At 42.3% G+C, this 27637-nt stretch overlaps 1 protein-coding gene across 3 annotated transcripts in view; it reads left to right on the forward strand.

The window, feature by feature from the left end:
* Positions 1-27637, forward strand: part of CHST9 (carbohydrate sulfotransferase 9) — a 284501-nt gene that overhangs the window by 155704 nt on the left and 101160 nt on the right. The window contains exon 4 of one of the 3 annotated variants that reach the window (XM_069569317.1): positions 10537-10578. The exons of the other annotated variants lie outside the window; for them this stretch is intronic. Coding sequence (XP_069425418.1) covers positions 10537-10578 — 42 coding nt within the window. The remainder of the gene's footprint in view (positions 1-10536; positions 10579-27637) is intronic. 3 annotated transcript variants of the gene reach the window in all.

Here is a 27637-nt window from a genome sequence, read left to right on the forward strand (position 1 = left end):
ATTAGGATATCAGTTTGGAGACCACTGCAATAGTCTGGACTTTGATGTGCTCAGGCTCTTGGCGGGATTGATGGGGGGGGCTCATATAAAAGAGGATGAGAATTGAGACGTAGAAAGAAAAGATCAGAAGGTGATTGTCTGGAGACGGGTGTGGGGAGGAGATGGGGGGAATGTCAGGTTCGCAAGCCTGACTGGCGGAGAAGTCTGTATAATAGACACACACATGCAAGTTCAGAGGGACCCGTGGTTTGGGGGAAAGGATTACGAGTTTCTTTCAAGTCCGGTTGCATTTGATCCGACAATAGAACACCCATATGGAAGCTACAATTTGGAGAAGCAGAGTTGAAGTTCAGGAGAGGTCAGAGCTAAGCTTCTCTATTACTTGGGACTGAATCAAATACAGGGGAGAGTGAGAGGCAGGAGAGGGGGTGAAATTTCTGCGAGATGGCCTGGCAGGAGTGAGGCGGGATAAGTGACAGCAAATGACAGCAGTGACCATCAGAGGAGGCAATGTATATGACAGCACTTACGGGGGCAAGGCTGAAATATGACATAAATAGGAAACATTTGGTGACTGCCCCGTTTCCTAGAATCCCAAAGCCAAAATGGACACATTTTATAGGTGAGGAGTTGGGGCTCAGCAAAGCTGAGTTCAGTGGTTTCCTCTGGAATAGTTGCAGAGCCAGACGTGACCCTTTTCAGCACTCTTCTCATTTTCCAGGCTGCTGCTTGGGCTCTTCCTGTCTCTCAGTGCCTCACTGCATATGGTTAGATCTGTACTGTGTTTTATACAAAGGTTACTGTAAAGTGGGCTTCCCTGCTAACTCAGTTGGTAAAAAATCTGTCTGCAATGCAGGAGACCCTAGTTCAATTCCTGGGTTGGGAAGATTTGCTGGAGAAGGAATAGGCTACCCATAATTTGCTGGAGAAGGAATAGGCTACCCATTCCAGTGTTCTTGGGCTTCCCTGGTGGCTCAGATTGTAAAGAATCTGCCTGCAATGCAAAGACCTGAGTTCGATCCCTGGATTGGGAAGATCCTCTGGAGAAGGGAGCAGCTCCCCACTCCAGTATTCTAGCGTGGAGAATTCCATGGACTGTGTAATCCATGGAGTCGCAAAGACTTGGACACACCTGAGCGACTTTCACTTTCACTTTCATACTGTAAAGTGCTGGGTGCTTCTGTGCAAGGAGCCTGCACTCTGCCAAGGACAGAGCACAGAAGCTGTGTGGTTAGAGCTGGGCTTCTGAAAAGGAGTGCTCTGTACACACATGGATACTGACTCTTGCCCTGCTTCTCTATTTCATGTGTATTTCCTTTAGTTAAGTAATTTTGCAGTCTTTAGAAAATGAAATAAACAGTTTACCCATACACTCCTTATTTTTGCATGCATGTTAATTAAACAAATATTTATCATTGGTCTTCCCTGGTGGTTCAGTGGTAAAGAACCCACCTGCAATGCTGGAGACACAGGTTCGATCCCTGGGTCAGGTAGATCCCCTGGAGGAAATGGCAACCCACTCCAGTATTTTTGCCTAAAGAATCCCATGGTCAGAGGAGCCTGGCAGGCTACAGTTCAAAGGTTACAAAAGAGTCATACACAACTGAGCGACTGAACATGCACACCACATGTGCTGATTATAATAATGTTTCCCAAAAGATATTGAAATGACATACTGTTTTATATGAAGGAGACTCTAAATCTCAACTGCATTTATAGCCCAATGATCGCAATAATTATAAGCCACATCAGTTAAAAATTAAAGTAGCTGTTTTTGAAAGTGCATAAAAGTGATGTCCCATGTCTGAACCATTTGCACTACTTAGCATAATTTTATGGAAAGGATCGCCACTTGCGATCTTAACCCTCTTATGAATTTCTTATGAAGTCATAGAAATCTTAATACCTTTCTAATGTTCTTCTTGAAGGAAACAATTTGGGAAATGCCAAGGACAAAAACATAGGAAGCATTTAACATAAACTGGAAATCATTAATACTTAATGGAGAAGCATAAGCCATTCTGAGGCATTTTAAAGCAGCTATTAAAATCATCCCTTCCAGGAGGTGTTAAAAAACAAAATCCATCCAAGTAAATTTGCAGATCTAATTGGCTTTATTAAACAATTCAGGAATTGGGCAACATTCCATGTAGCAAGTTGAGAGGAGCTCTGAGGGCGCTGTACAAAATGGAAGGGTTGTTGAGGCAGAAAGAGGAAGGGATAAGGAAGGATCAGATTACAGCATCTTCCTTTGGTGGATGGAAAGGGTCTCTGTAGCTAATTATGTCATCAGTGCTGACCAGAAAATTCCAAACTGACCAGTTAGGATTACATTCCTGGGGGAAATTCAAGCTACAATTAGGTTAAGTCTTAAGTTTCTGCTTGGTGACATGGGCTTGCTAAGTCACTTCAGTCGACCCCATAGACAGCAGCCCACCAGGCTTCGCCGTCCCTGGGATTCTGCAGGCAAGAACACTGGAGTGGGTTGCCATTTCCTTCTCCAATGCATGAAAGTGAAAATTAAGTTGCTCAGTCGTGTCGGACTCTAGCGACCCCATGGACTGCAGCCTACCAGGCTCCTCCGTCCATGGGATTTTCCAGGGAAAGTACTGGAGTCGGGTGCCATTGCCTTCTCCAACATGGGCTTAGCATGAGTGAATCCATTTTGGACTTGTTTCTTTTTTACCAGAGACTAGGAAGTTCTTCAAAACTAGTGCTGTCTTACTCAAAGACTTGATGGAAATAGAAACCATAAAGCCCAAGGCTTAGAAGAAAGTGGGGTTGAGATTCAAATGACTTCATTTTAAATGATATTTGTCATCACAGATTTCCACTAAATTTGCTTCCACACCTGGCTTCCCATGAGGCCACTGGGCAAGCGGTTCTTCTGTGTTGTTTATTGTTTGCTGATGCAGAGGGGTGCCCTTTCAGAGTTTCTTCAATTTCAGAGCTGCAAAAACCGGTTCTGAAAATAGTTGGCAGTATCAGTTGGCCAAATATATTTGCTGAAACCGCTTTTGTTTTGAACCAGGGAGGCCCAAGATCAAGAAATACTTGGGTTAACTTAAGGTTAACACAATCACAGGCTTCTTCTTTTTTTATTTTTTTCTTGGTACTATATATTTTATTTTTATTTATTTTTTAATATAAATTTATTTATTTTGATTGGAGGCTAGTTACTTTACAATATTGTATTGGTTTTGCCATACATCAACATGATCCGCCACGGGTGTACACGTGCTCCCCATCCTGAGCCCCCCTCCCACCTCCCTCCCCATACCATCCCTCTGGGTCATCCCAGTGCACCAGCCCTGAGCATCCTGTACCATGCATTGAACCTGGACTGGCGATTCGTTTCACATATGATATTATACACGTTTCAATGCCATTCTCCCAAATCCTTGCACCCTCGCCCTTTCCCATAGAGTCCAAAAGACTGTTCTATACAGGTTTCTTCTTTTGCAAACTTCTAAGACTCTCATTACTTTCTGGCTTCTTCTCTCTTCTGTTACTGTGTTCTCTTGCTGACCGTGCTCAAGTGGTCTCAAACCCCCTTCCTGAGTAGTAACAGCCCACACAACCCTCCAGAGTCTTCTCTGTGCTGAAATTCATGGGATGGAGGGAAAGAACACTGAACTGCTAGACTTGGAGGCTGAATTCTGGAGCCAAATTCAGTTCTACCTCTAGTTTATTCATCCTGGGAAAGCTCCCTAAACTTACTCTCTTTCTCCTTCTGCTTCTACTCTTTTTAATTATCTTTTGATTTTTATCAAAGTAATGTGTACTCAGTTAAAGTATCAAGTGCAATAAAAGTTCTTTGAACTAGCCTTCCTTAAATGAGTTCCCTGACTAAGTAACTCTCTCCCTTTCCTAGATATAATCTACTGACTGATGCTTCCAGCCAGCTGGCCACCAGGGTCTCACCTGCTGTCCCCTGAGCCCACCTGTAACCTCTGACCCACTAGTAAGGGTGAATATGGACCAAGAATTAGTTGTGTTTGTCCCCATTGTATCTGTTAATATAACTATTTAATTATAAGTTATATGAAACCAATGACATACAGATACATAAAACAGTTGCTATTTCTGTGAAGCTGTTTTGGTAAGATTCAAAGTTGAGTTACTAAAAATAAAATGCTACAGGATCAGGTGCGAAAATAAAATAGTAAAATATTAGGAAAAAACTCAAATCTAAAAGGATTCTGCTTTGTGTCTGTCAGTTCTCAATCCACTTTAATGGGACTGAAACTAGGAAATGCAGATGATGATAATGGTGATAGGTGCAGTTTATGTAAAAAATAAATCCATTGTTTTATTCCATAAGCAGAAGTCCAGGTCATGCTTCAAGGGATTCTTCTGGTATTAGATTAGATGAGGTTCACATAAAGTGCTCAGCATCATGTCTAACATTTAATAAGAATTCAGTACAGATTAGCTGTTATTGTGGTTCAGTTCAGTTCAGTTAAGTTCAATCACTCAGTCGTGTCTGACTCTTTGCGACCCCATAAATCGCAGCATGCCAGGCCTCCCTGTCCATCACCAACTCCCGGAGTTCACCCAAACTCATGTGCATCAAGTCAGTGATGCCATCCAGCCATCTCATCCTCTGTCATCCCCTCTCCTTCTGCCCCCAATCCCTCCCAGCATCAGGGTCTTTTCCAATGAGTCAACTCTTCGCATGAGGCAGCCAAAGTACTGGAGCTTCAGCTTTAGCACCGTTCTTTCCAAAGAAATCCCAGGGCTGATCTCCTTTAGAATGGACTGGTTGGATCTCCTTGCAGTCCAAGGGACCCACAAGAGTCTTCTCCAACACCACAGTTCAAAAGCATCAATTCTTCGACACTCAGCTTTCTTCACAGTCCAACTCTCATATCCATACATGACCACTGGAAAAACCGTAGCCTTGACTAGACGGACCTTTGTTGGCAAAGTAATATCTCTGCTTTTTAATATGCTATCTAGGTTGGTCATAACTTTCCTTCCAAGGAGTAAGTGTCTTTTAATTTCATGGCTGCAATCACTATCTGCAGTGATTTTGGAGCCCAGAAAAATGAAGTCTGCCACTGTTTCCACTGTTTCCCCATCTATTTGCCATGAAGTGATGGGACCAGATGCCATGATCTTCATTTTCTGAATGTTGAGCTTTAAGCCAACTTTTTCACTTTACTGTTGGTCTAACCCAATAATTGTATGTTCAGGTGATTTTTAGAAGGGAAGAGAAAAGAAGGTAAAGTGAGATCAAACCATTGTTACAGAATGAAATGTTGGGATAAACTTTAACCTAACAATTGAATATTATACAGCAAAAGAGCTAAACATCACTGTGATCATTTTTTTTGCATCAAAGTATCTTTAAGAGGGTGATGATAATCACATTTTTAAAATGTATAGCTGAAGAAAAAATCCATTCATTCATGAAATGTAACCTTGTTTCAATTTTAACAACAAATTGCCACATGACCTTAGGAAACTGTCCAAACATTTCAGTTTTTTATTCTCTGTTAGTCAAGGATAATGATAACCAACTGAATAAAGTTATTGGGCGGCCAGGAAAATTACTTTCAAGAAAGTACATTATAGACATCTTTGTGTTTCCTCACTTGAATGGGAACTCTCCGTGGCTCAGTGTGCTAATCATGCTGCGTGGAGCTCTCAAACCCTCAGAACAGGGATTGTGAAATGCTTTTTCAAAAAAAATTGATTTCCCATCAAAGCTCTAGACCTGTTTTAGTATGGTACTTATACCAAGTTTCAACAGATGAAGCATACTCCACCTCAGAAAACAAGAATGACTCAGAATAAAGTAATGTGATAGACCTTGTTTCATTAGATTGTGTATGCCACTCAAGCATTTAATATCATAATTAATCTTGTTAAATGTAATATAAGAACTGGTTCACTGGATGTGAGGGGTTTTGTTGCTATTCAGTCACTTAGTCATGTCTGACTCTTTGTGACCCCATGAACTTCAGCAGGCCAGGCTCTCCTGTCTTTCCCTGTCTCCTGGAGTTTGCTCAAACTCATGTCCATTGAGTCAGTATGGATTGAACTCATTAATTTTAGGGGCTCTGGCCAAAGCCAGTTAATTTCTGTTGTGTGAAGCTAGCCTATATGCTGACATTTCAAGCCATTTCCACAGATGACCATGGGAGACCATTCATAGTTATTTAATACATGGTCGTGTAGCAAGAAAGTCCACCTATATTGATTACATGAATACTGAGTCCAACATCCTAGGTTATCATTACATTAAAAGAAACATTGCAGTTCAATTCAATGCAGATTTATAAACAACACTGAACTAAGTTTGGGGAGATTATAGAAAGGAGTAAGACTGAATCATTACTGTTTTCAGCAAGTTTACTCTATAATGTAGGACACACAACCATCTGAGTATGTACTTCAGTCTGTGATGTTCAGTTTAGCTCAGTCGTGTCCAACTCTTTTGCGACCCCATGGACTGCAGCACGCCAGGCCTCCCTGTCCATCACCAACTCCCGGAGTTTACCCAAACTTATGTCCATTGAGTCGATGATGTCATCCAGCCATCTCATCCTCTGTCGTCCCCTTCTGCCCCTGCCCTCAATCTTTCCCAACATCAGGGTCTTTTCCAGTGAGTCAGCTCCTCGCATCAGGTGGCCAAAGTACTGGAGTTTCAGCTTCAACATCAGTCCTTCCAATGAACACCCAGGACAGATCTACTTTAGGATGGACTGGTTGGATCTCCTTTCAGTCCAAGGGACTCTCAAGAGTCTTCTCCAACACCACAGTTCAAAACCATCAATTCTTCAGTGCTCAGCTTTCTTTATAGTCCAACTCTCGCATCCATACATGATTTCTGGAAAAACCATAGCCTTGACTAGATGGACCTTTGTTGGCAAAGTAATGTCTCTGCTTTTTAATATGCTATCTAGGTTGGTCATAATTTTCCTTCTAAGGACTAAGCATCTTTTAATTTCATGGCTGCAGTCACCATCTGCAGTGATTTTGGAGCCCTCAAAAATAAAGTCAGCCACTGTTTCCACTGTTTCCCCATCTATTTGCCATAAAGTGATGGGACTGGATGCCACGATCTTAGTTCTCTGAATGTTGAGCTTTAAGCCAATTTTCTGACTTTCCTCTTTCACTTTCATCAAGAGGCTCTTTAGTTCTTCTTCACTTTCTGCCATAAGGGTGGTGTCATCTGCATATCTGAGGTTATTGATATTTCTCCCAGCAATCTTGATTCCAGCTTGTGCTGCATCGAGCCCAGTGTCTCTCATGATGTACTCTGCATATAAGTTAAATAAGCAGGGTGACAATATACAGCCTTGACATACTCCTTTTCCTATTTGGAACCAGTATGTTGTCCCATCAGCCTGTGATGAGTGAAAGCCAAACTAAAACATCAAAGTATATCCTGCCCAGAAATGTAATCTCATTATTATACCCCAGGGTCAGGTTTCCTGAGACCCTTGAGAAGTTGGCAGACAATAGTTTCCTGGGGCTAGGAAGAGGGGCATGGAAAATTACTATTCAGTGGCTATAGAGTTTCAATTGTGCAGGATGAAAAAGTTCTAGAGATCTGCTCAGCTTACCGTCAACATACCATCCAGTATATTTTAAAATTTACTGAGGATAGATCTAATGTGTTTTTTTCCTACAATTAATATAAAAAGAAAAAAGAAACCGACGGATGACCTTGGCACAGCCTTTCTAGTTGAGCCATCACAGAGATGGGGAAAGAGGCACTATGTCCACGTTTTTAAAGGAAATGACTTGATTATCATAAACCTGAGGGCTTAGAGTCAATACCTGATGAGAACCATTTCTCATGCAATCAGTAAACTGCTTAGCAGCATATCATAAGAGGTAAAGAAGCAACTGCATTTGACTCTTTGAATAGCCATTTTTTCCACATCAATTTAATTTCCTTCCCTGGTTACCTGACACATTACATCAACAATGAGATGTGCCAGATAAAATCAATTTTGAATGAGGGAAGATTTTGGGTCCTAGCCTAAACAATATTGTTATCACCAAGCTACGAAAGTGTGACCTTAATCATGCTATTGTTACATGGGTGAACCAGTAAATAGAGAGTTGCAATTGCATCAGAGTGAGCTGAAACAGTGGATTACATATCAAGTTCCAACCCTTGAGGATCAGTTGTACCAGAGGACCTATAACTTATTGATGAGCTATACAAATGACTTATAAATGCCTTCATCCAAAATGCAGAAATTACTAAATCAAGTGCAGCTGCTAATACCTTATCTCAGGAAACTCATGATAATACATCTCAATATATTGTTTATATGTATTTTTTAATCATTCTAAAGATAGAATAGCATATTAAAAACATTTTTAAATGTTTGTTTACTTTTATATTTTTTCTTTTACATTTAATTGAAGTATAGTTAATTTACAATGTTTTATTAGTTTCAGATGTACAACAAAGTAATTCAGTTTAAATATATATAATATATATATTCCTTTTCAGATTCTTTTCCCTTATAAAGTTTTTACTAGAATGGCATTAATTGACATAACTATAAACTGGTATATTTTAGCAGAAATGAAATTTGATGAAAGAATAATTAAGAAAACAAGCACTGATATAATCTTTCTTTCAATTTAGTTTAGAGAAACAATATTATATATGAATTACACTGATAGCAAGTTTTTTAGATGGAGCAGAAGAGCAGGACCAGAGAGTTAAGCTTACCATTCTATGTGTAAGCCTCATAATTCTTAAGTATTTGTTCAAATTTTTATCAACATACTTTGAAAGGAATATTTTTAAAAAACAAGACAAGTGTGCAGGGAACAAAACATTACATATACATATGATAATGTAAGATATATGTTAACATATATAATATATACATTAACACTATGTAATATTAACATATATATTTAAAATATGTACTATATAAAATATATGGTATAGCATACACTATATAAAAGGGCCCCTGTGATCTGTGTGTGTGTGTGTGTGTGTGTGTGCGCGCGCGCGCGCGTGCGCATGTGTGTGTGTGTGTGTGCTCAGTCGTGTCCAACTCTGCTACCCCATGGGCTTCCCAGGTGGCACTGGTGGTAAAGAACTTGCCTTCCAAAGCAGCAGACTAAGAGACACAGGTTCGATCCCTGGGTTGGGAAGATCCCCTAGAGAAGAGCATGGCAACCCACTCCAGTATTCTTGCCTGGAGAATCCCCATGGACAGAGGAGCCTGGCGAGCTACAGTCTGTGAGTTTGCAAAGAGTCAGACACAACTGAACCAACTTAGCGTACATGCATGGACTGAAGCCCACCAGGCTCGTCTGTCCATGGGATTTCCCAGGCAAGAATACTGGAGTGGGTTGCCAGTTCCTCCTCCAGGGGGTCTTCCTGACACGGAATCGAACCCACTTCTCTTGCTGCTCTCCTGCATTGACAGCCAGATTCTTTACCACTGTGCCACCTGGGAATTGGGCAGCCTGCATATTATATGGTTATAATATGTTTTTTTAAAAGAGAAATTGGACCAGTGTAATCTAGAAAGCAAAAAGTCTGAATAGCCATATAATTACCATCTTGTGGTTCCCTCCACTTGTTCTCAGAATGAGTTGAGATTCATTTCTCCCCAGAGATGACTAAACCAGAAGAAATATTCTGTATTACATTGAGCAACTTCATCTGGCAGAAAAGGTCATCCTTCTTGATTATCAGGATGAAAAATTGTTGGCTCAAGGGAACCCTCAAGATTTCTTTCTTAGAGCTCTTCACTATAGAATTAACTTCCAGTAGCTCTGGATGATATAAAAATTATCCATAGGATCTCATCCCTCAAAAAGCTTTTGTCCTTTTATCCTAGACTTCAGTTCATTTACTCTTTCAAGCTTCACATCCCAAGTTATCCAAGAGTGGGCCATTGGATATTCCATACCAGAAGATGTACATGGTGTTTCTATCCCAACTATCAATTGTACACAGAGATCTATCCCATGTACTCAGAAATTTTGAACAGAAACTATAATTGTGTATCAACACCTTGGTAGATTATGGAGTAGAAAGCAAAGAATCCAAGGAAATTTTCTTCCTTGAAATGAATTTGTTACAATACTGCTTCTGTTGTTTATGTTCTGGTGTTTTGGCCATGAGGCATGTGGGGATCTTAGGTCCCCAACCAGGGATCAAACCCTCACCCCTTGCATTGGAAGGCAGTCTTAACCACTGTACTGCCAGGGAAATCCCAAGATGAATATTTTCCATCTCTGCCTACCCTAGCAGTCCCAGCTTGATTTCTCAGAGGCAGAAGGTAGAGGCACAAAGCTGTCTTTTCTGTGGCAATGTTTAAAGGTAATGCCAGGTTTCTTAATAATTAAGCCCGTCACCACTTGAGTCACCTAGAAATACAGGGATGTCATATTCTATTTCATGACACTCTCCCTTCCCATGATCTTCTTGGCTAGCAATAAAATATTAGAGACTTTGAGGTATGTCAATGTAGAAAGTTTCTTAAATGTGTTTGCAGGTGATGGTAATATGTGCATTTCCTGTCTCTTCTTTTCTAGGATGGGAACCTGTAAATTACTTGCAGTCTACACCCAAAATCAGTGAGTAAACTCTCCATAATGTTTGGGTCTCAGGTTGTTTTAGACAAGCAAAGCAAAAGTGTTAGTCACTCAGTTATGTCCAACTCTTTGAGACCCTATGGACTGTACCTGACCAGGCTCTTCTGTCCATGGAATTCTCTAGGCAAAAATACTGGAGTGGGTTGCCATTCCCTTCTTCAGGGGATCTTCCCTACCCAGGGATCTAACCCAGGTCTCCCACATTACAGACAGTTTCTTTACCACCTGGGCCACCAGGGAAGCCCCAAATCCACAATAACTGAAAACCCTGTAGAGTCACTTTTAAATACCTGTTCTGATGATCCATCACCAGAAAGCACAGCCTAGGTGGCATTTTGAATTTTATAAAGTCTTGGAGTGTAGGGGAGAAAAGCAAGCAAACCATGATCCTTGCCCTCAACAAATTTACAGACGAAGTCATAGACTTTGAAGATATATTCCAGTTATATCTAGCTTAATGAATAATTATTGTCCATCTTATTTGAAAAAGTTCACATTTTACCTATTTTTATTTTATAACACTTCCCTGGGACATTGGACTATATTTATTTTCCAGAAATGTCTTCTTCTAAGAATTCAGTAAAACCTTCTTCATTCAGATATTTTGATTACACAGTTTTGACAGTTTGACCCAGACTAAGATGAAATTTACTTATGAGTTGTCAGCATGGAATGGGTTTGATACAAGAAACAGAGGAAACACTGTAACCTATTTTAAAAGAGTAATTGTTTTCATGGTTTTGGCACATACGGTGGTCTTTAGGCAAAAAGATTCAGCTGTAAAACAAGGATGTATGTCATTTAGTGGCTTTCTCCTTAGACAGGCGTTATTGGCAGATCAGAGTATTGAAAGTATACTCTGATATGAATAAATCTGACTTCTGTAGTTCAGGCTCACATCCCCTTTCTCTTCCCACCTCCCCAAACTCAGTATTCTAATCTACTGAAATGTACTGTGTGTTATATGTGGACATAGATGTTTGTTAATAGAAGAGGATCAGTTCTTGTTATCTTATTTTTGAAACTGACAAATATACATTTTAATTTTTTGAATGCCTATCTGTAACATTGATCACCTGGATGACAGTCATGTATTTATTTTTACAAGAAAAATGATACATCATTCCCTTTTATTTTCTGTGATTTTATACCACAGGAATTTTTTAAAATTTAAAACAGTATTTTCACAAAGCAAGAAAGACAAATTCCCAGGATGATAGTGAAGATTTAAGGGGAGGAAAAAAATAACCCCTAAATCATATCATGCCCTCTTTGTGGCATGTTGAAAAGTCGGAGCAGTAACCAAATCACCATTCATTCATTCATACAACAAACACTTAGCCGAAGGCTGTGCTTATTGCTTCAAGGTGTGTAGAGATTAATAAAACTGTCTTCTTGTCTACACTGTGCTGGCAGCCCGTAAGCTGAAGCAGAGATGGAGGCAGTTTTCCCATGTGATAAGTGATGTGTTATCCTTATAAACAGAGTGCTTAGGAAACACTGAGATGATACCATTAAATCCGACTAAAAAGTTAGGGAAATATTCATAGCAGGTATAACAGTGGAGCTCATTCTTTAAACATAAATTCAATGTCTACAAGTAGAGAAAAGGACATTTCAAATCAGTGTGAACGAACATATGGAAATGGAGAATATATGGATTGCTTAAGAAAAACAGCAGACGTGTTTGAGGTGGAGAGCTGAGGAGGTGGGGAACAATATATGGTCTATTAAATGGTGTATTGCTAAGAAGATACGCCCTTTCCTAGAGGTTGGAAACGCGAGCTGGAGCTCACAGAAAGATTTGAGAGTTGTCTGTAAAAAGCTGAAATGTGGAGAAATGGGAATAGATAAAACTGTGGACAGTTGAGAGAACTTTCAGGAATAGGCTTCTCCTTAGAGGAGAGAAGGGGAGATAAATAAACATTTGAAGGTGTATACAAAGAGATTCGAGGGAATTTATGTCTGAGAGCTTCAGTGTCCTTTCCCTTATGCTCTTGGATGAGTGTGGAATGCCTATTAGAAAGGCACAAGTTTGAATCCCTGCTCCAGAGTCTGTGAGTCATGTAACATGGGCAGATCACGTAACCCACGTACATTTCGGTGTTGGCCTCACCTCACTGAGCTCTCATCTATAAAATGAGAATAACAGTACACAGCTTATATGGGTTGTTGTGATTATTGAAGACAAGCTGTGTACAACATATTCATACAAAGGTGCTCTATACATGAGAGCTGCAAGATGATTGTCATCTGTGCATAGGAGCTTGTCTCCAGGGGGAGAGAAAAAGTAGAATGAGGAATGAAGATTGGAAAGGGACACGTGCAAGTGTTTCTTTTAATATTTATTTATTTTTTACTGTGCTGGGTCTTCATTGCTACACTTGGGTTTTCTCTAGATACAGTGGTGCGTGGGCTACTCGTTGTGGTGGCTTCTCTTGTTTTGGAGCACAGGATCTGGGGTGTGTGGGCTTCAGTAGTTGTGACGCATGGACTCAGTGGTTGAGGTTCTCGGGCTCCCGGGCACAGACTCTGGAGTTGTGGCGCATGGGCAGGCTTAGTTGTCCTGCAGCATGTGGGATCTTCCTGGACCAGGGATCAAACCAGTGTCCCCTCCATTGCAAGGTGGATTCTCAACCACGGGACCACCAGGGAAGCCCTGTGAAAGTGGTTTTTAAGCAGCATTAAGAATCTTTTATGAAAGCATGATTTTGCAAGTACAGTCATATTTATGTGTCCCAGAGCAGCCAATAGGGATGTTTCAATGGCCTGAGTCGGGGAACGTCAAAGCAAGCACTGTGTCATTGAGAGAACAATTGAGAACATTGATGAGTTCCGATCTGAGACTGGTATTCCAAGACTTGTTCTCCAGCCTCTACCCTGAGTTTGCAGAAGACTAGGTTTTCTCAGGGTCAGCTGCCTGTAATCCTGTGGCTCTTGTCATTATCAAGGAAGAGAGCTGAGTTGCCAAAAAGCCCAAGGTTGTCTACTCTCTTACCAGCTAAGCTCCAGACATAGTTAGTTGTCTGCTCAGAGACCCACCAGACCCTTGCCCCCCTCTCCCTCTCACTCACCCCCCTTGGCTCACAGTCCCTACCCCAGCCTCTCTTCCACTTGAGTTTTCATTCTTCACTAGCGCATGAGACAGTGAGAAACATTTCTATCTCCCCTGGAATAGAAAAGTGGCATTTGAACCAAGTTAAAAAGAGCCCATCTGCATGCTTCTTGTCCCTCAGGTCATCAGCACCCCTTCTAGACCTTAGAACAGGATTCACTGGGTACAGCAGGCAGGACCACACTTCCTCTCCTATACCTGGAAGTGGGTTACCTCACCAGCCAAGAGGATGATGTCTGGTGTCCTCTTAAATTCTTAGTTAGCATTGCGGACCCCAAGAGAGAATTGCCAAGATATACCTTGATAGTTAACTTCCCTCGGAGAGAGATTTGAATGGCTGGAGAATATCCTTCATATGCCAAATGGAAGTAATAAAGAAACTATAGGCTGTATCTCACTCATTATGGACTACTATTTTAATTAATGGGAGATACACTCCTCTTTGGGGAATTTGGTTGATTCATTCAGTGAGTGAATATATTCAAGAAGAATATACTAATTCAAGGTGCTGGTATGCGTAAGATAGATAACTAGTGGGAACCTGTTGTATAGCACAGGGAACTCTGCCTGGTCCTCTGTGATGACCTAGAGGGATGGGATGGAGGCAGGGGAAAGAGGCCCAAGACAGAGAGGATGTATGTATGTGTGCTTCCATGCTAAGTAACTTCAGTCATGTCTGGCTCTTTGTGACCCCATGGACTATAGTCCGCCAGGCTCCTCTGTCCATGGGATTTCCCAGGCAAGAATACCGGAGTGGGTTGCAAATGTCCTTCTCCAGGGGATCTTTCCTACCCAGGGATCAAACCCGCATCTCTTATGTCTCCTGAATTCTCAAACAGGTTCTTTACCTAGTGCCACCTGGGAAGCACTATATCCCAGGCTATATGTATACATATAGCTGAATCACTTCATTGTATGGCAGAAATGAATACAACATTGTAAAACAAACTGTATCCCTATATATATATGTACATATATATATGTATGTGTGTATATATAAATATAAAACAGACTGGTTCCAAATCAGGAAAGGAGTATGTCAAGGCTGTATATTGTCACTCTGCTTATTTAACCTACGTACAGAATACATCATGCAAAATGCTGGGCTGGATGAAGCACAAGCTGGAATCAAGATTGCCGGGAGAAATATCAGTAACCTCAGATATACAGACAACACCACTCTTATGGCAGAAAGTTAAGAAGACTTAAAGAGCCTCTCGATGAAAGTGAAAGAAGAGAGTGAAAAAGTTGGCTTAAAGCTCAGCATTCAGAAAACTAACATCATGGCATCTGGTCCTATAACTTCATGGAAAATAGATGGGGAAGCAGTGGAAAAGGTGACGGACTTTATTTTGGGGTGCAGATGGTGACTGCAGCCATGAAATTAAAAGACGCTTGCTCTTTAGAAGAAAAGCTATGACTAACCTAGAGTGCATATTAAAAAGCAGAGACCTTACTCTGCCAACAAAAGTCTGTCTAGTCAAAGATACGGTTTTTCCAGTAGTCATGTATGGATGTGAGAGTTGGACTATCAAGAAAGCTGAGCACCAAAGAATGTATGCTTTTGAACTATGGTTTTGGAGAAGACTTTTGATAGCCCTTTGGACTGCAAGGAGATGTAACCAGTCAGTTCTAAAGGAAATCAGTCCTAAATATTCATTGGAAGGACTTATGCTGAAGCCGAAACTCCAATACTTTGGCCATATGATGCGAAGAACTGAGTCACTGGAAAAGACCCTGATGCTGGGAAAGACTGAAGGCAGGAGGAGAAGGGGACAACAGAGGATGAGATGGTTGGATGGCTTCACCGACTCGATGGACGTGAGTTTGAGTATGCTCCGGGAGTTGGTGATGGACAGGGAGGCCTGAGGTGCTGCAGTCCATGTAGTCACAAAAAGTCAGACACGACTGAGTGACTGAACTGAACTGAAGGTGCACCTCAAGAGTCCTAACACCACAGTTCAAAAGCATCAATTCTTCGGCTCTCAGCTTTCTTCACAGTCCAACTCTAACATCCATACATGACCACTGGAAAAACCATAGCCTTGACTAGACGGACATTTGTTGGCAAAGTAATGTCTCTGCTTTTGAATGTGCTATCTAGGTTGGTCATAACTTTCCTTCCAAGGAGTAAGCGTCTTTTAATTTCATGGCTGCAGTCACCATCTGCAGTGATTTTGGAGCCCTCAAAAATAAAGTCAGCCACTGTTTCCACTGTTTCCCCATCTGTTTGCCATGAAGTGATGGGACCAGATGCCATGATCTTCGTTTTCTGAATGTTGAGCTTTAAGCAACTTTTTCACTCTCCTCTTTCAATTTCATCAAGAGGCTTTTGAGTTCCTCTTCACTTTCTGCCATAAGGATGGTGTCATCTGCATATTTGAGGTTATTGATATTTCTCCCAGCAATCTTGATTCCAGCTTGTGCTTCTTCCAGCCCAGCGTTTCTCATGAATAATATTTGAAACATTAGGAAAACCCTGTCAAATTCAGACAAAACTCTACATTTCTGTGAAAATACAGCTGCCGAGACTCTTTAGAGGGTGGGTAACCTCAGAGCTCTTTCTTCTCGCTCAGACTTGGTTCCCAAAGCCCACCCTCCTGTGACTGCCAACAGGGAGTCACATAGAATTCACTTCCAAGTGCTCTGCTTCCTATACGTTCCTCTCAGTCAGTTGCAGTCACCTGCGGATTTATAGATGGTTCTAGATCACATAACATCCTCACTCCCCATTCAAGGCCCTTCCCTATGGGGCGGGAGCCATGCTGAAGTGTAGCCCATCTCTACCTCCTCAAGAGTAGGAAGTGCCATGCCACACTTCTGACTGGATTTCAGGCTGGGCTTCTCCCATTTGAGAAACACACATCAGCCCTTTCTGGAATGTGCTTTAATCACCTGGTGCCATGTCAGCCAGACCAATGTGCCCTTTACAACTGCCAATTATTCCTTCCTGCCCGTATGCAAGCAGATCTGCTATAGCAAGCAACTCACCTTTCATTTTAAACAAACACAACAGGCTACCAGTTATAAGATGAGCAAATCACAGAGAATACAGTCAGTAACATTATAATAATCTTATATGGTGTTCAATTTATAAGAATTTGTATTACCCTATTGTACATCTGAAGCTAATACTGTAAGTCAACTATACAGCGATGAACAATTAAAGTAAAATTTTAAACACACACACAGGCATCTGTTATTTTTTAATGTCTTTAGCTATAACTACACCTTGCTTTTGTTTCCTCCTCTAACCGGCATATCTCCCATTTCTGGGTTCTTTGTTTATTTGTCCCTTTATATTTCATCTCTACCCTTCATACATCTCACAGGTTTTAGGAACTCTTGGGAGACAGTCTTTTGTTTTATATCCGACTTGGAAGAACCCCAAACTAAGGTCCATTCAGTGGCGAGCTCAAAATGAGGACTGTGTGTGCCACAGCACTTCATTTCTGTGTTTCCTTCCTTGTTTGCTTCGTTGTTCTTTAAAACTCCTTGGCTGCTTAATGAAATGCTAATTCAGTGTGGAGCAACCCCATGACTCTTTGCCAGCAAGAATATGGTTCAGATTGTAGCATCACTGATTTAGGGGTCTGAAGAAAGTGTTCAAGGCAGAGTCTAAACTTGAATCTTCTTACTCTGAACCCTCTACTTCCTTGGACTTCCATTTATAGAAATTGGAGGGGGAAAAAAGTGATTTCCTTCTATTTCATGAGCGGAAGTAATCCCAAATCCTTTCTTAAGGATGTTGAACTGAGAAGTGTTCCTTGGATTTTCATAGGGAGAATCTCTGGGCAGGGTTTATGTCCCAGGCAGAGGGTACCCACATTCATGGGTGATGCCCTTTTCCATGCTGCTAGCATCCCCTCTCCTAGGGCAGAGGGCTGCCCTGTGGAAGTGTTGCTGTGACGTGCGACTTTAAAGGAAGATTGCTCCTGGCACCCCTGCAGGTGCCCATGTAGAGTCAGCCCACACATCTGCTCACGTTCTAAAGCTCTGCATTCTGTCGGTACATTCTCCTACACAGTTCTGGAAGGGACTCTTGCTTCTGTTTACCCGGCGTTCTCGGGTTCACCTGACTCCAAGAGAGGAAGGCACAGCTCGGATGCATGAGCACTGCAGAATGCAAAGATATGGCTTTCCTACAAGTGGGAATCCATCCCCACCCCATGGCATGGCTCAGGGCATTTTCCAGGGCACATGATGCTGTGTCCTCTGTGCTCAGCTTCTCTGGGGAACCAGGAGAATTGAGAAGGTGCCATGATATTAGAGGGGCTTCCCTGGCGGCTCAGATGGTAAAGAATCTGCCTGCAATGCAGGAGACTCATGTTTGATCCCTGAGTGGGGAAGATTACCCTAGAGAAGGAAATGGCTACCCACTCCAGTATTCTTCCCTGGAGAATTCCATGGACAGAAGAGCCTGGTCAGGTACAGTCCATGGGGTCGCAAAGAGTCAGAGATGACTGAGTGACTGACACCACGCATGATGTTAGAATCAAGGCCAGGGTTACTATGTAGGTTAGAGTGTTAAAGGGGCGGTTACCCATATTGTAAGTGTCCCTACAGGGAGCCCTTCACTTGCATGTGCCTTGGGGGACATGCTTGCCATTGTCAGCCAGAACATTCTTTTCTATAAATACAGGATTACCGAACCTGACAGGAAGGGATAGTTAGAGACTTTTCTACAGGCTTCCTGAGCTTAGCTGAGCATTAAGCCTTACAAATCTTAGAAGAATTGATGAGCATGGTGATATATATAAAAAATGCAACATAAACCTTCAGATTCATGGCATAACCATCTCAACTGAAAAGCCTTTATGCTTCAGGATTTTAAAAAATTACCCTTTGCCAGCCTTGCCTCTGCTCAAACAGACTCCAGTATTCGAACAGCTTGCAAATTCTACACAAATGGATGCTGCTATGCCCACATCCATCAGAAGAGTGGCATTCTTTGGGGTCTTTTGCTTTTGTGGGAGAAAGAGGTGGACAGACATTATTATTCTCATATGGGAATGATTAACCAAGGAAAAGTGGCAGCCCACAGTTAATTTAGCTGTTCTTTTAAATGTTTTTTCTGGTACCTGAATTACATGAATATATTCTTTTAATAAGCTGATCTGTTTTTCCCCTTCTCATTGAGGTGCAAAGTAATCTAGAGGGTCAAGGTTTCCAATCTTTTTCTCTTGCATTAAAATGATCTGTCGTTTCCATTGTGGCTACACCCAAAAGTCAATTTTGGTCTCTTTAAAGTGTCCTATAGAATAATTCAGTGGTGAGAGGATGAAATTGTTCTCAAAGTGTAACTGCTCCCCTTGCTGGCATATTGTAGCAATGACATTCATCTTTAAAAATGTAATCCTGGTTCAGAGCAGGGGGTTTTGTTTGTTTGGGAGGTGAGTTTTTTTTTTAAATCTTGGTACTTCTTTATGTTTTTAAACTTCACAACAAATTGAGGCTTAATCTAATGAAACTGGATGAGTTACTATAGTCATCATACGTTATAACCAGTTATGTAAAATTCAATAAAATAAGAATTTTCTTAATTCTTAATTCTCTCATGCCTGGAAAATAGGCAAATAGTCTGAATGATGTTTAGTGTTAATGTTGTTTTAAGTAAAAGAATGTTTTAATTTTTTAGTACAATTTATATGCAATAAAATGCACAGGTAATTGTCTGATTCAATGAGTTTTGATAGTTGTCAACAGGCTTCCCTGATAGCTCAGTTGGTAAAACATCAGCCTGCAGCGCTGGAAACCCCTATTCAATTCCTGGGTCGGGAAGATCTGCTGGAGAAGGGATAGGCTATCCACTCCAGTATTCTTGCTGTGTGCTCAGTCATGTTCAACTCTTCGCAACTCCATGGACTGTAGCCCACCAGGCTCCTCGGTCCATGGGATTCTCCAGGCAAGAATACTGGAGTGGCTTGCCATTTCCTTTCCAGGGGATCTTCCCGACCCAGGGATCGAACTGCGTCTCTCACGTCTCCTGCATTGGCCAGAAGATTCTTTACCACGGCACCACCAGGGAAGCCCAATTTAATCCACAGCAGAGGTAGAATTAGTAGGAATGTATTAAATATTTAAAGGCAAATCGCTGACCTTATGCCTCTCTGAGATCTGATGTTGGATAAACGGGAGTCATGTTACTGAAGAAGGACAAGAAGTCAGATTGGGAGATTGATGGCCGGATATGGGATGACAACCTCTGCGAAAGTGAGTCGCAGGCAGTTAGAATAGCAGAGGGCCGGGCACAGATGCCGGGGTCCAGGCTGGGACGGACCACACACGCGGGCGAGAAGGGAGCTGAGACCTCAGGAGAGGTATCTGGGGCAGAAGGGGAGCTGAAAAGAAGTGAGAAGGCTGACGGCCCAGTGAAGAAGGGCATTTCCAAAGCACAGGAGACCTGGACCCAGAACCAGCTAAGCTAGCCAGAGAGCACGTGAGATGAGGACGGGAAGGTCTCTGTCCAGGGTGCCCTGGAGGAGATGCCAGGGACCGGGGCCACACCTGGGGAGAAGGCGCCCAGACCCTGGAGGAAGGACATGGGCCGGTGAGCGAGACCATCTCAGCTCCACACAGACACAGCGGGGCGGCCACGTCCACCCCACCAGGCTGCCTGTCCCGGCCACTGCTCACCTCGGCTTCCCCAAGGAGAGGCTCCCAGATCCACAGGGCAGTCTGTCTAGAGAGTCCCCCCAACCCCGCCGGCCAGGGCCACCTGCCAGCACTGCAATCCCTGATGTTTAGGGACAGCAGACCTCAGACACGCTAGGTCACACCTCCCACTCACGGGGACACCGCCAGCGCCTGGGAGGGACATGTTTTCAAAACACACAAGTAGTATTCCAGCCACAAGGTCACTCCGTCAGGAGCAGAAAGAGATGCTCAGGACAGGAGTACTGTGACTCTGAGGATGAACCACTGGGCAGCAAAGTGGGCGCGGACCTGCTCTCCAGGCACTGAGGACCGCGGGTGGTGGCGTCGTGTCCCCCAGAGTCAGCCAGCATCCAGGGGATCCACGGACACCTAACAGGTACCCTGCCTTCCGGCTGTGGGAGCACCAAAGGGACCACAGAAGGGACCCACCTCAGGGTAAACACCAGGCGAGTCCTAACAGGTGCGACCAGGACCAGGTGAGCTGTCTGGTGTCCCCAGTGAAGAGCTGACCCGCAGGCAGGCCATCTCATGGAGGGGCAGCCCAGGGCTCCCCTGGAGGGACGTGTGGATTAGTGAGAGCGTGTGCGGAGGCACGAGGCGGAGCTGACACTCCTGCTCGAGCCAGGCCCTGCTACTGGCGATCCTACAGATCACACTCCTTCCTAAGATGCTTTCAGAGCTAGAGCACCCATTCTGACACATGTGGCTAAGACGGAGGATGAGATGAGGGCTTCTGGAAAACCTGAGGCCAGTTATCTTTGGGCGCCTCGGGCTGAGGCTGCAGGATGTTCTGAGAGGAGTTTCAGAAGCGTTTTGGGAGGCGATGGCATTCATGGAACCCCTGCTCCAAGAAAGAGAACCCTCAGCCAGGCGCGCGGGCGCTGACGGACCCGTGCCAATGACCAGAGCTCCCCCGGGGCGGCCCTGTCATTGCTAAACCCGGGGCTGGCCACCCAACATGTCCGCCTCAAGGTGTTCCCTGTCTCATTAGAAAAGAAAACTTCTCTCTCCAGTAGTCTGCAGCCATCACTCCACTCGGAAGCCCCCAGAGCACCAGCACGCCTCCCTCTCATCATGTCCCCACAGCATGGCAGCACCCAGTCACATGCCAGGTGGTGTTGCCAGCACTACTCAGTGCTGAGGAGCAGGGAGCACAGGCTTCCCAAACTGGAGCCCAGGGACCCCAAACCAAGAGGCTTCCCTGGTGGCTCAGCTGGTAAAGAAGCCGCCTGCAATGAGGGAGACCTGGGTTCAATCCCTGGGTTGGGAAGATCCCCTGGAGAAGGGAAAGGCTACCCACTCCAGTATTCTGGCCTGGAGAATTCCGTGGACTGTATAGAAAGAGTCGGACATGACTGAGCGACTTTGACTTCCAAACACCTGGTATAATGGTCATGCTAAATAAGACACTGAATCCCATACCATGAATATTTCCCTCATGGCCCTTTCCAGTCAATTGCAGTTCAAGAGCCTACCACTTCCCTCTCACCCCTTCATCTCCTCTGTACTACCCAAGCAATGACTTTCTTATCACTGTCACCATTGGTTAGTTCAGTCTATTCCTGGACTTCAAATGAATGGAATCATATAGCATATAGATGGTAAATACTCCATTCACTCACCGTGGTATTTTAGAGATTGTTGCTTAGTTGTCTAAGCAGAGTTCACTTCTTTTTTATTGTTGAGTAATACTCCGTTGTATAACTAAACTGTAGCTATCCTATTTTTGTACAAGTTATTCTGTTTTTGACATTTGGATTGTTTCTAGTTTGGGACTGTTATGAAAAAGACTGCTCTGAAAACTCCTGTACAAGTCTGTGAATCACTTGTTTCATTCCCATTGGATAAAGACTGAGAAATGGGATTGCTGGATTGTAAATGTTTATAAGAAACTGTCCCTCAGTTCACCAGCAGTGTTCAAAGTTCTAGCTGCTCCTTATCCTCACCAACAGTGGGTAGGAAGTGGTATCTGTCATGACTTCCATTTGCAGATATCTGATGGCTGTTGATCTTTATCATCTTTTTATGCGCGGTTGCCTGTTTGTATATCCTCCTTGGGGAGATGTCTATTCAAGTTTTTTATTAGTCTTACTGGACCATTTATCTATTGCTTATGGTAAGATTCTTCATCTATTTGTGGTTTATCTATCACTTTATTTAAAGTACCTTTGATGAGTTGAAATGTTTAAGTTTGATTAAAAAACAATAAATTACTTTTCTCCTTCATGGTTAATGCTTTTTAGTGTCCTAAGAAATTTTAATTTACCTTAAGGTTGTGAACATAGTCTGCTCTTATTCAAAAAGTGATGACAGCAACTTTAAAAATTGAGAATAATAATAAGGACATTTTGTAGGCAAACAAAGAGGCATGTTTATAATAACTGAAACACAGGGCTATCTCTCTGTACTTTTATAAATTTATGACTACTTGTTAATTTTCAAGTGTCTCCTTGATGTATCCTCTTTTTCTCTAAGAAACAGAAAGTAAGTCTTGGTGTTTTGAGAATTGTCAGAAATGAAGGACTAGGAAAGAAATCTCAATGTGAAGTTTGAATGTCCTGTGTATGATAATGACTTTAGATAATGATCTTTATAGTACAAGTGATTTTATAGCATTATTCACTGCCCTTGAGCAATGACTTTAACTCCAAGGAGCCCAACCATGCTATTTCTATTCTTTATCTTCATCTCTGGAGAGAGGATGATAGCAAATTATCAGACTTTCCAAATAATACCATTTATCTATATGTTTATTAAAATATACAGAATGTATAATATTTTAAATGCATACAATATATTATGAAAAAGATACAAATTTAAATGGGAAGCTCTGGTAGCTCAGTGGTAAAGAATCTACCTGCCAATGCAAGAGATAAGGGTTTGATCCCTAGGTTAGGAAGATTCCCCTGAAGAAGAAAATGGCAACCCACTCCAGTATTCTTGCCTGGGAAATCCCCCATGGATGGAGGACCCTGATGGGCTATAGTCGATGGGGTCATGAAGAGATGGGACTGAGCAACTAACACACACAGACACACACACGCACACATGCTAGACGTTGGACGTACTAGACATGAAGAGGCAGACCGGGTACCCACCTCTAGGTGCTTCTTACCCAAATGAGAAGAGTCAGGCAAACAGGTATTATTTAGATTGTTAGTTAGATGCTCTGCAGATATTACAGGGCACCAACGATGACAATAACAGGGAGAACCACCTGTAGGGAGGCCTTCCTGAGCAGGTGACATCTAACCAGAGACTTGGTTGACAGGGATCCAGCCACTTGGGGAAGAACAGTCTTACAGGACAAGCAGCTCAGGTGACAGCCTTAGGCAGGTAAGAGCCATGTAATCCAGGCTAGGGTCGGGGCAGTGAGCAGAGAGAGAGACAGGGTAAGACCAGCAGCAAGGTCGTGGAAAGGCTTCTTTTGACTATGGTCAGGAGTTAAGTTGACAAAGACTATTCCACCTTACAAGTGAAGCCAACATTCCTCACAAAGGGAGCATGGGGTATTCATAGCTAGAATAAGTGAAGTCGCTCAGTCGTGCCCGACTCTGCGACCCCATGGACTGTAACCTATCAGGCTCCTCTGTCCATGGGATTTTCCAGGCAATAGCACTGGAGTGGATTGCCATTTCCTTCTCCAATAGCTAGAATAAGGGATTATTAATTGTACTACTGTTGTTTGGAGTCTCTAAAGAGTCTCAGCTTATATTGATAAGTGATGACTGATGGCATGTGGCCTGGGATACGGGGATCACTCACTGCTGTCTGTTGAACAGAATTCTCTGAACAGGAGGTCCATAGACTCATGGAGCAGAGAGGGACATGCTGACCAAGGGGATTTAAACTTAGAATCTACATCAGGGCCATGAGGTGCCTTGCACAGACATAGTGAAGAAGTAGGGAGAAGGCCAGGGTCCCAGCATTAGGGTGAGGCAAAGTCAGGAATTAATATTCAGAAGTTAGGATGAGACCATGTGTGGAACACCACATCTCCCATGCACCAGCCAGTTATAGATCATTCTCAAGCAGGTAATGTGGATTGAACGGCGAGAAACCGGAAGCAGGAAATTCCACTAAATGAAGCTTCAAAAAATTTGTGTACATTGTGCAGAGTAGTAAAGGAAAGGAAGACAGGAATCCAAGAATTGTTGTGCAGAGACCTCTATCCATTGTCAGGTTTGCTGTGGGGTATCGGAACTCCTACGTGACTCTCTCTGCCATTTGAAGTTATTTCTTGCCTCTGGGAAGTGTAGATAAAATATGATATGCCAGCATGTACCTTTCCCAATAGAGTCTTCTAGAGAGGTGAGGCAGCAGCTGGAAGCTACCAACGTGGCTCTGGGCAGGCAGATGAATGATCTGGTTGCAGGGTCAAGGCCAGCATCCTCTCCCTGCCTTTGTGCCCTGACACTTGCCAGGCAGCATTTCCCTCTCTTCTCTGCTAGGCGTTCCCCTTACCCTCTCCCATGGGTGCGTGCACACTGCCTACACTGACATACACACAACTCCTTCTCTGGTGATTGTTTAAACTTGGAAGAATATAAGATAATGTTTCCTCATATTGAGGAGACTGGAACCCTTAGAAAGAAAGGTGTCAGAATGATGAAACATGGGGTGTTTGTGGAGGGTCGACTGTACTATGCTATTTTATATAACAGATTTGAACATCCTCAGATTTTTGTATCTATTTCAGGGCCCCTATTCTATAGGGACGCCGAAACCAGTTCCCTCTTGTGTACCAAGGAACAACTGTACCAGGGTTATGAGCTTGCAAAAAAGCCAGAATGTAACAGTTACAAAAATGTTTTAGCAGGAAAATCAAGGAATTTGAACACCTTTTTTGTTGTTGTTGAGCTTTGGGGTCAAGTTGTATATCGGTAAGGGCTTCCCTGGTGGCTCAAATAGTAAAGAATCTGCCTGCAATACAGGAGACCTGGATTTGATCCCTGGGTTGGGAAGATCCCCTGGAGAAGTGAATGGCTACCCACTCCAGTATTCTTGCATGGAGAACCCTTTGGACAGAGGAGTTTGGCTGCAGTCTATGGGGTCACAAAGAGTGGTTCACAATTGAGCAACTAACACTTTCACCTTCACTTCAATATCTGCAAATAACAATAAATAAAACTGAGTTTGAGGGAGAAGCTCAGATGGAAATAAATGTTCCAGAACAGTTAACTTCAGAGATGGTAGATGAAAGACTTGACATAGAGATAAACAAGCAAAGGATGAAGGAAAGAGTCCTTGGTGACATGCACAGTGGGGGCTGATAAAGCAATAAACCAAAAGATGAAAAAAGAGAGATACTAAAAGAAGGGTGAAAACTGGAAAAGCAAATAGGAAGAGTATGGCAGAAATAAAGATTTAAAACGGGAGAAGATCCCCTCTGGTCTTTATAATGTGTGTGCAGAAAATATTTTTCCATCACTATTCAGTATAGTTTTTTTTCTTATTATTTAGGAAATGAGCTGTATTTCTTACATTAATACTCTAATTCTTGAGTCACTGCTCTTGAAATCCAGAAGTGAATCTATAGATAAGCTCAGTTGTTTCATAACAGAATTGTTTGAGGGCTGTTTTACAACACTAAATATATTTTCGTTGAGTCGGTTGCAAAATGGTTAGTTTCAACAGATCTGTGATTCTTTAAAAGGTTTTCCATTCACTGTATTAGATATTTTTTCATACCTCCTAGGGCTAAATTTGGCTGGTTGATATTGCTGTGGAATTGCAATATGGGAGCATAGACCTAATTTCCTCATTTGACTTTTAAATGAGTTTTGTGTGTGTTAACTAAAATTGAAAGTGTTTCAATTATGAATAATGCCAAGATGAATGGGTACACTCCATTGACTTTAATGAAGTGTACATGTTCTTGCATATTTGTGAATGATGGCATGGTAGCACAGTTCTTGAATCTTAGTATTTAATATTTGCTGCACTTACATATTTCATTTATGATACTGCTTACTGCAGTCACAGCTTTTTACTTTCATGAACACAATTGAACTTAAAATTTTTGTTTCGTCAACTTTTCCAAGGGATTGATATTACCAAGGGTGTGCTTTTTTACATAAAAGCAAAAGTTGACAACCAATTTAATAAGTTTGAATTAGCTAACATTTGCTCCATGACTGTTATTTGAAGGCTCTGCGCCAAGAGATTAACTTTCAAGGAATAAACATGTCATTTAGATAATTGAAACTTCAAAGTGAAAGTTTTAGTCTTTAGTGATCATAACAAAATGTATATAAGTTAAATATCAGACAACACTTGCTGGTAATCTATGCAAATGAGAGGAGCAACTAGAGAAATTCGGAATAATGACGTCAGTTGTATAGTACCTTGAGTAAGGATCATTACTAATTTTTTAAACTAAGGATTTCTTTCTTGAGTTAAATCTTTAGTGGCTGTTGGAAGAGTGAAATAGTCTCAGATACTTACAAATGTATTTAAATTTCATATCATATATCCAGGGCTTCAAGCTCAAGCTGTGGTTTTGTTGTCTAAATACTTTGCTTATTTTTTCATGCCAAACAAATCAAATTATAAAAGTATATTTAACTTAAACTGTTCATGCAATATTAGAAGGATAAACAGCTTAATAATTTATGAATGTATTAACATTGTGTGTTAAATAGCTTTGAGATGAACAGTGGATTTAGCATATGTAACATGCACTGAAAATTAGCTATTTCACAGACTTTGCAAGTGTCCCTGATAGCTCAGCTGATAAAGAATCCACCTGCAATGCAGGAGACCCCAGTTCGATTCCTGGGTCAGGAAGATCCGCTGGAGAGGGATAGGCTACCGACTCCAGTATTCTTGGGCTTCCCTAGTGGCTCAGCTGGTAAAGAATCCACCCGCAATGTGGGAGACCTGGGTTCGATCCCTGTGCTGGGAAGATCCCCTGGAGAAGGAACTGGCTACCCACTCTAGTATTCTGGCTTGGAGAATTCCATGGACTGTATAGTCTATGGGGTTGCAAAGAGTGAGACATGACTGAGTGACTTTCACTTCACATGCTGCACAGATTCATGGAGTGAGAAATTATGAACACCATTTTACTTGTTGTTATTGGATACATCACATGTGTCATATAAGCCTTTACTAGTCGAATCATACAGTCCATTATTTCATAAAGAGTGTTTAAATGACCTTTCCCAAACTGATACAATAAGTAAAAGAATTTGATCTAGCAGCTAGGATGCCGCTATCCTAGCCTTGATGGAGGAGTACTCCAGGGGTAACATCTATACTACAGGA

The sequence above is a fragment of the Ovis canadensis genome, chromosome 23, assembly GCF_042477335.2.
Source record: "Ovis canadensis isolate MfBH-ARS-UI-01 breed Bighorn chromosome 23, ARS-UI_OviCan_v2, whole genome shotgun sequence".
NCBI lineage: Eukaryota > Metazoa > Chordata > Mammalia > Artiodactyla > Bovidae > Ovis > Ovis canadensis.